A 13189-nucleotide genomic window follows, 5' to 3' on the forward strand; every position below is an offset into this window, starting at 1 on the left:
TCAAAGCGCTTTCTTTTTATATCGTATGATACGCTTTGATTATTCTGGATCTTGTTCATGTTTATATTTATATATATATACAACCAGCTCATCACTAAATTTAATTTGATGGTGTACGTTTTCAGGAAATTAAGGCTATAATATCTATAATTAGGCTACCTGGCAGGGTCTGGCTATAGCCACTATAAAACTATAGTTTTATTTCCACGCCACTCGAAAATATGCATTTGACAGTAGACCGTGCAATAGGCCATATAGCCAACAGATGGGGTAGTGCTCCATGCTTTATTAGAGGTTTATGAGTATTATTTGGTTTAAAACAACCGCGCACGATTGTGGATCTCGGATGGACAAGCACGAATCGTGACGTTCCTGTGATCAGCGAGGCGGACAGTTTCGAAAGCAGGTGAGCCGAGCCTATTATTGTTGCGAATTCAATTAGAATACACAAGTTTAAGATGCATTTGGTTGTATATTTACAATGACAACAAAATATATAGGATTGGCTATAATGTGAATAGCATCGTGGATATGTCGCAATCGACACATTTTGATTTCCAATTCTGAGGAAGGTGGTGATACAGTAAGCAGAACGTTTTGTCGACATGAAATTGCATGTCCTGCTAAACATCCATGCATGCCATTGGTTTGTGTGTGCGGCAGTGCGTGTGTGAGAGAGAAAGAGAGTGTATTACTGAGTCAGTGACAGAGAGAGTTTTGGGGGATCTGTCAATTCTGTTAATTCGGACAGATTCCCAGTTTATTAGGAACGTTAGAGATGGACGAATTTTGTAGCCCTTGCAGTCCCAAAGTGATACTGGAATGCTGGCATGGCGACGATGATCCCAACCGACGTGAGCTCTCTGTAGTCTCTCCAGTGGGCTTCACTCAGATGACCCCACCGACCCTTGTAACGGATGTATTTTGTATTTACTATGTTTAAGTAAGTAATATTTGCCATTGTTAAAAGGGGTCAGCAGGCTATAGCATGCCAAACTCACGCAACAATTAAACATTATTATTACATTATTTTATGATGGCCAATCTTTTCTCTCCCATTTAGAGGCGTGTACATACGCGCGTATGTGAAAATTACTTCAGTGACCTATTTAACTTTCAAAGATTTTGCCAAAGTAAACCGTTTCCTCAAAATCATAGTTTCATATGGATGTAAGCAAGGCGTCTGTTGATGTAACTCGCTCCCACGACCACGCGGAAATTGGGGTGGGACAGGGAAGCAAAAACCTTTCCGCATTCCACGTCCAACTTTAAAAGTTTGCTGGCAGTTGGAGACGGCGGGTGGTGTGCTGCGTAGCCTGTATAGATTACTGCAGAGACCTAGAATGCGACAGACGAAAGGTGGTTGTTGGAATTTGTTTTGGTAGGTGTTCATTTGTTGTTTATATTGTCGCCTACCATTTCACTGACAATTTTGCACACATTTCTTCAGCTTAAAAAAGAAGAATGCAGTTGCAGTTTGCATGTAGGCAACTGTATAACATGTCAAAGTATAGGCTACTCACTCACTGATTCACACTCACGCACACACACTGAAACACATGAACATGCTTAAAACATTGATACAAATTGTTTCAATTTCAATTAGGTCATTTCCCACTGCGCAATACATATATAGACCCATTCGCATGATTCCAGTCACATTCCCGCAAATTCCCATGCATATGTACCTATTGTAAATATTCCCGAAACTATGCAGGCATATATAGGCACAATTTTCCAGGTTGACTATCTGTGTGTTCCTCTTGTGGCAGTTGCCTTTCAATCTTGCTTAGTCACATTCCTTTTCCCAAGAGGAAACTGTCAAGACACGTCACTGTTATTTATTTTCCTCATATCATTTTGAGGTTAGGGTTAGGGTGCTCTTCAACTCTTGAGTGGTTCATATATCACTGTTTTCTTCTTTGGGGAAGGGGTATTGTTGAAGTATCGATGGTGCAGGCTGTTGAATTGATGCATTTGTTCTCAGGCTGTTGACTAACTGGTGTTGGGGTGGGAGGCTGGAAGTTGGATTTTGTAGAATGTGATGTGGGTGAAGCAGGGAGGGGACTGGAAGAAAACACCATCTGGGAAACAGACATAGTGGGACAAAGGGAGGAGATGTGGTTGCTGTGATACAGCACTTTGACACACAAGGGTCAGATGACAACATTTGTTGACAAAGTCAGTAAAAGCCAGATGCATAGTGTGAAATGTAAAGGATTTATGGATGTTTTCTTTGCTGTCATTCATTCAAAGACAATGGGAACTTACTTGATTTCCAATGGGCTGCACTCACTCACTCACTCACTCACTCACTCCCTCCCCCCTCCCTGACTCACTGACTCTCTCCTTTGTCTCTCTCTTCTTATAATTTGACATGGTTGACTCTGACATGCTGCCTCTCTCTTCTTTCTCTTGTTTACTCCCCCTCCAACAACATTTCCTAACACAGTACTTTAAATGATGGATGTTGATGGAAGATGATCCCTCTCTCCTCTCATGTAGTCATCCATCCTCTCTGTTTAGATAATTAGGCATAAATTCACGCAGATACAGCAAGTTACCTCCCAGCAATTACTGTAACATCTTGTCAAAAGTCATTATAAATCTCCCATGTTTCCTTTTTTTAAAGGGCCTCATTACGTAACAATGCTAAATCGGCCAATCTGACACAGTTGCTGACGTACTTTGACTCAAGAGGGTCTCTGTAGGGTTATAGAACTTTATTTGAAGATGCTTGTTTTTCACACTGTTGGTAGTGGATGAGTAACACTGTGAACTTCAAGCGCTGTTCTATTTAGCTCTCACTGCAAATTTAGTCTCTTGTCGTTGAGCCTTTTTGTTTGTTATTACAGTTCTGTAATAGCCTGCAAACAACAAGGAGGTATTTCTCTCTTTTTTATTTCAGGTCCCAGTTTGATGCGGACTGTGTGTATTACACTATGCAGCATTACTTTAAATAAGACACTCATTAACCAATCGTGGGTCCAGAAGGTGAGAGAAGCAAAGGAGAGCACCATGGCTGTCTTTAAGACTGACAACGTGGAAGATCTCTATGAGATTGGAGAAGTACTGGGATGGTAATTCAGGCACTTATCACACTCTAGCATTGACCTTCAGTACATCATCAAGCTTTAGATCGAATTTAAATGCTGTCCATACTCTGCGTCTCGTTGTACCCTAGTGGTCACTTTGGTCAGGTGCGGTCTGTGCGTGAGCGGGCCACTGACACCTATTGGGCCGGAAAGTTCCTGAAGATCCGCAAGAGTGCTGGCAGCCGTCTGGGTATGGAAAGGAAGAGCGTGGAAAAGGAGGTGGAGATCCTCCAGGCCTTGCAGCACAGCAACATCATGGCTCTGAGGGACGTGTTCGAGAGCCGCGCAGAGGTGGTGCTCATCCTGGAACTGTGAGTAGAGAGAGGGAGTGTGGTCAAGGGTTTTGTGATGACATATGAGGAAAGGATGGAGGAGTGGCAGGATGGGGTGTTAACTGTCTGGTAAGGGTCAACAATAAGTAGAAAGGGAGGTATTATTACCTGAATGTTAGGAATGATTACAGTAAAAAAAAAACACAAGTATCACACAGGTATTGAATGTTAGAATTGACTTAGAAAGTTACATTACAAATCCCTAGTATAGAAGATGATGTTTTTAATAAAAATTTGACGTACAGAGCAGTAGTAGTAAACTAGTAGTGGTAAACTTTGCAGTTAAAGAGTCGGGCTATTAATCAGAAGGTTGTTGGTTAGATTCCCGGCCATGCCAATTGACGTTGTGTCCTTGGGCAAGGCACTTCACCTACTTGCCTTGGGGGGAATGTCCTTGTAGTTGCTGTCGCTCTGGATAAGAGCGTCTACTAAATGACTAAATGTAAATGTAAACTGATCAAGGTTGTAACTATCCTGTTTTTCTGCTGGTTCCTGTTTCAGTATCAATGGTGGAGAGTTATTTGACTTCATTGCGGAAAAGGAGGATCTCACTGAGAGTGATGCCATTCAGTTCATGAAGCAGATCCTGGAAGGCGTGGCTTACATGCACAGCAAAAACATCGGTCATTTTGACCTCAAGGTAACAAGGGAAGGCAACCATAGTGACCAAAGCTGTTGTGCTTTCAACCCCTCTAATTTCCCTGACCAAGTTTATGCCAGACACAATGGACAGTCATATCCCTCTCAAGTTTAAGAAAAGATTACTGTACATTTTGGAATTACATTCACATTCATTACATTCATTGTCTACATACAGCAGATACATTATCTCACTTTAAACCCCTCACCTTTCAACCCTTTCACCGAAATCTCACTAAACTGGTAATTTCAGCTCTCCTTCTAGAAGACTCTGACCCGGCTACTTTTTATGTATGCAAACTTACTGCTTTGCTTATGATATGACACTTCACACTTCTCATTGTGGCTATTGTATTCTGTGAGTGTAACCAATACAGATGAGCAGAATTACACTAATAACAGTAGGATTGCACCTCTTAATTTAATCCAAATAAAACATTATAGATTAAGCCACACTGTGAAAAGACGTCAAATCAGTACAAGTAAAATAAGTAAAAATCCATTCAGATAGAATGACAAGAAATGCATTGGACGAACAACAGGATTGCAATCCTTTTTTCCCCACTGTTATCATTTGTTGTGAGTGACCATATGGTCAAATAAACCTCTCCATGTTTTCTTTTCATCAACCAGCCGGAAAATATCATGCTGTCCGACAAGATGGCCCCACACCCTGACATAAAGATAATTGACTTTGGATTGGCCCACCACTTCATGCCAGGGGAGGAGTACAGGAGCATGAGTGGCACCCCTCAGTACATTCGTGAGTAGTATGGTCCTTTAAATACAATTTCTGTGTCAATTCATAGACTGTACTACATACATTATCTTTACATTGCCTGTTACAGCTTTATGTCATCTTGATTCCTACAGGGTCAACTAGTAGTACAAATGTGCAATATGCTAATGCTAGTCTTCAGTCACATTAGGAAGTGATTGCCTCTTTGCAGTATTATAACCTTAGTGTTCTATGAGGTGACTACATAATTCAGTGTATGAACAGGGTAGTACTGTTTAGTGTCACTGTTGTGTTCTTTGTGGAAGTGAAATGACGTCTAGGTCCGGACGTTTCCATGGAGACAGTGAAAGTTATGTAGAAAGTGCCATGTCATGATCACCATTTAGATTTCTTACAAGTGGAAATAGGAAGTGTTAGGCTTTATAGGTTGGCAGGCAATAGGAAGTGTTAGGCTGTATAGGTTAGCCACTGACAACCTGGTGTCAGACTGGTCCGTTCAAATTAGCATTTGAGGTTAAACTATAATCTATGAACAGTAAACATGCTGAAGAATTTGCTCTGTTTTTTTAAGTATAAAACTAAATCAACCACATCCAACCTTTTTGAGACAAAGAATCAGCCTTCATATTGAGAAGCTCTCATACACTCATTTTAAATTATGTTTAAAATGCATGTTTTATTTTTTTTACTACACAAACATATATTACATGGCAAAATGCAGTATGCCAGTAGTAAAGAATGTTATCTCAAAGTCAATCCAGTCAGCTGATATAGGGGCAGGCACTACATCCTAAAATGAAGGTCATTACTTTAGAATGTACTTTCACATTTGATATCTGCACACGTGATTGTTCGTTCTTATGCTTTGAGTTAACATAGACGGTTATGGAATATTATGCGTTTAGGAGGTATTCAAGTATAACGTAATGATATGCATAACAAATCTGGTTTTACTGCTTACGTACGTGCTTACGTGTTACTAATATTTGTGTTTGACTTCAGCACACTTCAACACTTTACTCTCCTCATGGAACACACTAACCCCCCCCCCCCCTTCCTCTTTCACAGCTCCTGAGGTGATCACCTATGACCCTCTGAACACAGCTTTAGACATGTGGTGAGTGTACACGTACACACACTCATGGATGTCCATATAACAGCACAGACTACATCCTGAAACGACATATAGCAACTGTTGTTCTGGTCCATACTCCTGTAATGCTGTAGCATAACACAAACCCTCTCAATTCCTACTAAGTGCTATCTGGCTAACATGAGCAATGTTCCTTCTTTGTTTCACAATTGCCAGTAAACCTTCACCTGAGCTACTTTCAGGCTTGTGTGAGCATGTTCTTTTCTTGCCCTACAGACACAGATCCTTATCCATGTTTCAGGTTGTCTGTTTATGGTGTGCCCAATGACATCATACTCTTGACATACAAACATAGAGATAAGACACAGCAATGGTTTTGTTGTCTACTTTTGAAATAATCAACTACACTGTTTAAAATAAAATAAAAACACATTAAGGAACACATTTGTATGATCGTTTTGACACAAATAAATTGTTCCAAAAACATACATAACCATATCCATACAATCATGTTAAGTTCATTTGTTCTCTATTTGTGTATTTCACAGGAGCATTGGAGTCATAACCTACATTGTGTAAGTGAAAAGAGGTTTCCTAATGATATTCTGTATCATAAACGAGGCAGAGGGGTCTCCATGTCACAACACACCAGCTATACATCTGTGTAAATTAAGACTCATTAGCTCTTCTGAAGTGAATGAACCATTTACTTAGAGTATCCACAAGTCCACAAGCTTTTAGGCTAGTCCTCACCGGAGCGCCATCTAGTGTGTAGTTGGTATACTGACGTTGACCCAATGTCTGTAACTTTGTTTTTCTTTAGCCTGAGTGGTACATCTCCGTTCCAAGGTGACACTGATGAAGAGACACTGAAGAACATCTTAGCCATGAACTATGATTTCCATGATCGCCATTTCACAACCACCAGCCCAATGGCCAAAGATTTCATCCAGAAGCTTCTTGTGAAAGAGCAAAGGTAAATTATCAAAGCCAACTACTCCATTAAGATGGATTTTTTTCCATTTGTCAGTTAGCATCTTGCTTTCAGTATATATGCTTTTTTGTTTACCTCTCTGCTTCTAAGAATTGGGCTATTTGTGTTTTATTTTTGTATCTATTGGTTCTGCTTTAAGAACCATCCTTGTTTCTACTTCTTGAGTTGATTCTGTCTCTGACCAAGTTTGTCAGATTGTCTTACTGTCTGTCTGTCTGTCTCTCTGTCTGTCTCTCTGTTTCTGCAGTGAGAGAATGACAGCTGAAGAGAGTCTGCTTCATCCCTGGATCAAGGTAAGAATCTGTCTTGTGGTTCTGGAGAGTGTATTTTATTGTAATATACTGTTTGTGGTGAAGTTCCGGCCTTAGCCAATCACACTCCTGATGGAATGATTCGGACTGCCAATATCGCATCTCTCAATGAAACCATACTGTTCAACCATAAATTTGATGCTTGGTTCAAAGTTTTAGGATTGTTTTTTGTCCATGATTGTTCATTGTTTGTGTATTACTGTATTACTATTGTAAAGTGTCCTTGAGCTCTGGCACTATATAAATCAAACATCCTACTATTCGAGATGGGGGACTTGGTATGTAACCATAGATACAGTTCCCCCAGACTCCACCACGTGTGTGTGTTGATTTATTTTCATCTTGGCCTCTTATTTGTTTTTCTTGTATTTTTAGCCACTCACACGAACACAGTTGGCTAACAGAAACCGCTCTTCTATTAACATAAAAAACTTCAAAAGGTTCAATGCCAAGAGGAAGTGGAAAGTGAGTATGAATGGAATCCTAGACGTTTTGTATCTGTAAATAATGTTATATTGCAATATTAAACAAAAGGATTATCCTCATTGCCATGGATACAAAAAACTATTCATTGCATTGGCATTTAGTTTTGCTTGTGTTACATCCTTGGGGGATGAGTGAAAGAAAAACAAATACCAGAGGACACCACAAGGCCTGAGCTGCAAAGCCTTTAGAAGTCTCTTACTGAACATTTGTTTTCACCAGTCAACTGCATTCACATGATAAGCTGGCACAAATGACTGTTAGGATAAAGACAAATATGTTTACAATTAACATTGGGAATGTCAGAAACAAGATGAGTAAGTAGCAGTGTGTTTGCAGGAAGTGACCATGCTCAAATGACCACACGTTTATCATGTATAATGACAATTAATTAATTCATGTGCAGTAACCTTTTTTCTTGCCTTCTTCTGTAAGAATTCTGCCACCAGCTGGTCATGTTTATCATTGTACATTCTTATCCAGTATATTTCTCTGCAATGGGTCATTCTTTCCTATAAAATGTTGCCTATTTAGTTATTTTTCGATGGCTGATTTATTCTCTCATCCTCTGCTCACTATCTCTCTCTGTTTTACCCCTTTCCCCATTCTCTGTTTCGCTGTATCCCTCCATTTAGATGTCCTATAATATGGTGTCCATGTGCAACCACCTGAGTCGGCTGAAGTTAGTGCACAAGAAAGGCACATTGGGGGATGAAGATTTGGTAAGCCAGACACTGAGGAATGTGCCCATACACAATAGGAATAGGTCTAATTCCTGATGTCCCTCTTCCTTCAGAGACAATGTGAGAGTGACCAGGAGGACACTGAGATCAAACCAGCCTCTCTCATTCGTCGCAGACTCAGCAGCAGTTCATAGGTCTGACCAGAAGGAGGCGACCAAGTACTACAGATATTTTTTTTTTGCCTTCACATGTGGTGACACAGCCCAAACATTTTTGCACTCCCCTTACTCCTTTAGGCCTCGAGGGTAAGACTCGGACTGACAGAATTATTGGGTACACCATAAGGAATTTGGATTCCTCAGCAAAAAGTAGAATTTTTCACAACGCAATATGAAATCCTCTAAAAGACTTTCTCTCCTTGAAACTGTTTACCGCACACACACCAAAATAATTGTTGCACTCGTATATTTCTTCAGATGCATAAATGGCAGTGGTTATCCAACATAGAACTAACAAACACAAGACAAGTGGTGACTTGTTGAGTTGGGAGAGAAAAGGACATATAGTTTAACTTTGGTGTGTTGAGAAAGAGGGACACTGAGCATGACTTTTTCCTAGTCCTTAGCTCTATATTATTGTGGTTTAGTGCATGTTTTATAGTTTTGGAGTTGTAAAGGTCAACAGATAGCTGGAGCAACAATATTGTTATTACGGTAAAGTTACTCATTTGAGAATGTGCTGTACAGGATTGATTGCATCACAAAGGTTTCAGAAAAACCTTAAGTATATGCTGTGTTCACCTCTCATGAGGATTCAAATGCAAATCTTATAATTTTGTAGATCTTAGTCTTCCATATGTTTTAAATTAATGTTCCAATTAAAACATTAAACTTATCAACTACAAATTTGCTGTTACTCTAATATTTTGTAAAAAGAAAAAAGATACTTCTATATCATATATTAATTATGCTGATGTAATAAACATGTTTAGTAAATGCTATCATACTCTACATGCATGATGAATCAGCCTTAATTTTATGTGAGAAAGTATATTTTTCTTACATGTTTCTTGAAGAAGCTTGAATTGTCTTCGTTTTATTTGTTACAATAAACATGTATCATACCAGTATAGTGTGAAGGCTTACTTACTTTTAAATATTATTGTCACCAAGTTCAACTATCTTATCATATGGAATCAATATTACCTTTAAAGGTTTCTGTAATGTGTAGTGTAGACTGTAATTTGAAAGAGATAGGTATGGCAAAATCATGTTTTATAGGGTATAATTGAGTTACATCTCTGCAATTCGTTTGTCCCAACACGGCCCTTTTAAAAATTAAATTTGTGTCAGAATGATTTATAAATCACGGCGATCAACATAACAAGAGGCCAAATCTCTGCATGGAACAATCTCCTACATGTTGTTGGACTTTTCCAACTTCCTATGGGATGTGCACCTTTATGTCTATTTATCCACTCAGTGCTGACGTCTTTGACCTGCACAGTAGTGCCACAGAGACCAACAAACTTGCGTCTCACAGCATCGATAACAAATCCAACAAAAATTCCGGTGTTGGACACTTTACTTTTGCTACTTTATCAGATTTTTCAATCGCGCAAAAATACAGTGCTGACCCCAAAGACTTGTTGTGCGCAAGCGCAGTAAACCCTGGTATAACAATTCGATGTGTAGCAGAAAATGAGAACACCGGTCAGTCAGTAGGAGTGACGATTGATGACATCGTTTCATAATAAGTGACGACTAGAATGCAGCGACATTGTAAAGTATAAAATGTTACCTTTAATCGATCAGCATTTTAACAAAGAGCATACTTTCAAGATATATAAACTTAAGCTTTTAAGACCTCGCGTGGACTTCTGCATTGACGCTTCTTTTTCTGACTGAAATCACCTCAAATTCAGTTTACATCAAATCCCTTGAAAGACAGGTGAGGCTAAATGTTTTTCTTTTGTTTGTTTTTATACGTACTTTCCCACTGAACTGTTAAACCTGAAATGTAAGTTAGTCCAAAGCCCATGTAAGAGACACTTTAGCACAACACAATATTTAGGATTTACGATAAGCGTATTTTCTATTTGTGTAGTTGTGTAGCTCCAGCAATGAGTCTTGTACTCCCTGGCATTAGAATGAGTACCTTCCGAAATCACACAGCACCAGAGAGCAAACATAAACAAATATTGAATGAAGCTTCGACTACATTTCGTTTGGCCTGCAGTTCAGTAGGCTACAGTAGGCCTATGTTATCATTAATGAAATATGTAAAGCAATTGGCTTTGATAGGATATCAAAATGTACTATTGAGAAATTTGATTAGGCATACTTGCTGAGATCAGAAGAATATTGCTGTGCATATTCATACAGTGAAGTAGAAAGCCTTTACGACAATGTTTAAAATGTATTTTTATCATTCTGGAAAGATAAGACTGGGTGGCTTTGACCTATGTGATCTGATGGTAATAACACTTTGGTATATATATATATATATATATATATATATATATATATATATATATATATATATATATATATCGGTTTTGTGAATGGCCCATATTTGAATGTTGGAGGACGTCCTTTACAAGCACAAGTTATGTGACACTAAACTGTTTTCATTGTATGCAATGAATGGATTATACTTGCAGTGATTCCCCCATTGTTTTATACAGCAAATGGGGTCATAGAATCTAAACAATGACTAGTGAGAGGAGTGAGGAGGAAGATGATGGTTTTAAGAGAAAGTCAGAGGCAGGATGTATAGTGTGTGCTGGAGAGAGAGAAAGATGGATTTTAGAGAGAGCGCTATTTCTTTGTCAATAGTGGATTTTAAGCAATGGATCACAATGTTATGAGTGACACAGGCAGTTATCCCTAGTCCTTGTTGGCTGAGTACACTGAGAAGTGACTTTATGTAACTTAATACCAGCAACATGTCTCTTCCACATTCTTCAACAGGATATCTCATGGATTGAGCTGAAAAGTTCACTGTACTCAAATGCCCCATGAAGAAACACTGAACTGAGGAACTGGTGCCTTCATTGACCTCACCCACTTGAATAAGAAAAGGAAAAAAGAAAGAGAGACAAAAGAGAGAGAGGGGGGAAGGGTGTGTTTGGGGTGAGGGACTGAGGGCAAGTAACAGTAGACGGGGGATGCAGTGAAGGTACAGGAAGGCAGAGGGACAGAGAGAGGACAAAGACAGGAAGGAAAGAGATCAAGAAACTGAGAGGTATGTTTCTGCTTCACCTTTTAACATGATCAATATACCAACTTTTGCTTGAAAAGTTTTGATTCATAGCAGTAGTCTGGCACTGTGACATAAATAATATGCTTGGGGGGGGGGGGGGTAGCTAACTGATAATGATTATTTACTCTAAGAGTTATTAGGATTGACAGTTGCAAAGCAACAAGTAGATGTCAGACGCAGCTAAAGCTTGTTGCGGATGTCAGATGGTGCTATCTCAGTGGGACCTTAAACTTAACCTAGTATGCACACGAGGAAATAGCAGTCTTCTATCCTTTTTTAAACCATTGGATGATGTCTTGTTGTTTTCCTAGAAGTACGTTTGTCATTTTTACAATAAAGGGGTCACAGTTACTTGTGGACTAAGTTTTGCTTGTTACTTTGGCTGTAAATAGACAACAACCATACTGGCACCTAGAACAAAACTATGTTAAGAAATAGGTGGAAGAAAAGGAGGATTTAGATAGATAAGACAGGACTCAACTTGTATTTTCCTATTGGGATGACTGGTACCAATGGAGACTTATCTCACTACTGTGTCTTGCACACATACATGCACACACACACACAAACACACACACACACACACACATACACACACACATACACACAAACACACAGTAATTAATGGTTGCTCCATGAGCACATATTCTGTCAGATAATTGGGTATTACTTTGATGAAATCTTAATCTTAAAAACCCTCACATAACACAATGGAGTACTATTTTGGAGGATAAAGTAGTGTGAATAAAACGTTCTTGATTGATACGGATTTATATAACATTTTAAATGTAGTAAATGTACAGTAGGATTATGTGGAATTCCTTTTTACAGGTTTTCTTATAGAAAGACAGGTTAGTAACAGAATCCCAAAGCTTTCTTGGTCAAAACAGGGTTGGAGCATTAATGTTCATAACAGTGAGTCATGTGCTGTCTTTCCTCTCATCCCCTGTGTGCTTAATAGGGTGTGGTACCTTCTTCAGCAAAGCTTTCTTTCTTATCTGAGAGATGTTTGCTCATTGCGTGATTGTATGGTGCAAACCGGTGCTTATCCAAGGAGCCGTCCAGATAGCCACACAGCTATGCTCCATGCTGTCTTCACACACCCAACCTTGTGAAGACTGTTTACTTTCTGACTAAATTAAATCCATATCATGCTGTATGCATACTCACTCAGACTCATATAGGCCACACTGTACACATACAGCCACACGGACACAAACTCTCACTGATTGAACAAGCTGTACATTAACCCATACACACATATCCACCTTACCTTTACTGTGTTGTACATCATCGGTGAGGGGAATTGGAATGTGGTGGCTGTACATTTCACTAACAATTTGTAAAACGTAACATTTGATACATGCTGCATTTACACAATGCAACCACACCCTTAATATAGGCCTATTAGAACAACCCCATATTTAAATGTATGAGTCACTCAAGGATGTGAAGTTTCAGGAGGTGAACCTCGTACAGCACTTGTCCTTCAGTGCATTGACTTTCTGTGTAGTTAGTCATCCCCACATTGAGACAGTCATGATGGGGAAGTGGAT

At 39.2% G+C, this 13189-nt stretch overlaps 1 protein-coding gene across 4 annotated transcripts; it reads left to right on the forward strand.

Annotated features, from left to right (window-relative positions):
- The first annotated feature begins 268 nt into the window (after positions 1 to 268).
- On the forward strand, positions 269 to 9495 carry LOC146295543 (death-associated protein kinase 2). 4 transcript variants are annotated; one of them, XM_084697152.1, is made up of 12 exons: positions 269 to 406; positions 2909 to 3080; positions 3185 to 3406; positions 3929 to 4067; positions 4700 to 4829; positions 5874 to 5922; positions 6447 to 6473; positions 6722 to 6874; positions 7140 to 7185; positions 7579 to 7668; positions 8322 to 8408; positions 8483 to 9495. In XM_084697152.1, the coding sequence occupies exons 2-12, from the start codon at positions 2920 to 2922 to the stop codon at positions 8561 to 8563; spliced, it is 1185 nt and encodes a 394-aa protein (XP_084553278.1). In that variant the 5' UTR covers positions 269 to 406; positions 2909 to 2919; the 3' UTR covers positions 8564 to 9495. The 4 variants fall into 4 exon arrangements, with proteins under 4 accessions (XP_084553278.1, XP_084553279.1, XP_084553277.1 ...); XM_084697153.1 differs by lacking the exon at positions 269 to 406 and adding an exon at positions 861 to 943; XM_084697151.1 differs by lacking the exon at positions 269 to 406 and adding an exon at positions 1246 to 1381.
- Positions 9496 to 13189: the final 3694 nt, after the last annotated feature.

This window comes from Hypomesus nipponensis, chromosome 4 (assembly GCF_054491055.1).
Source record: "Hypomesus nipponensis isolate SF chromosome 4, ASM5449105v1, whole genome shotgun sequence".
Classification (NCBI taxonomy): Eukaryota; Metazoa; Chordata; class Actinopteri; order Osmeriformes; family Osmeridae; genus Hypomesus; species Hypomesus nipponensis.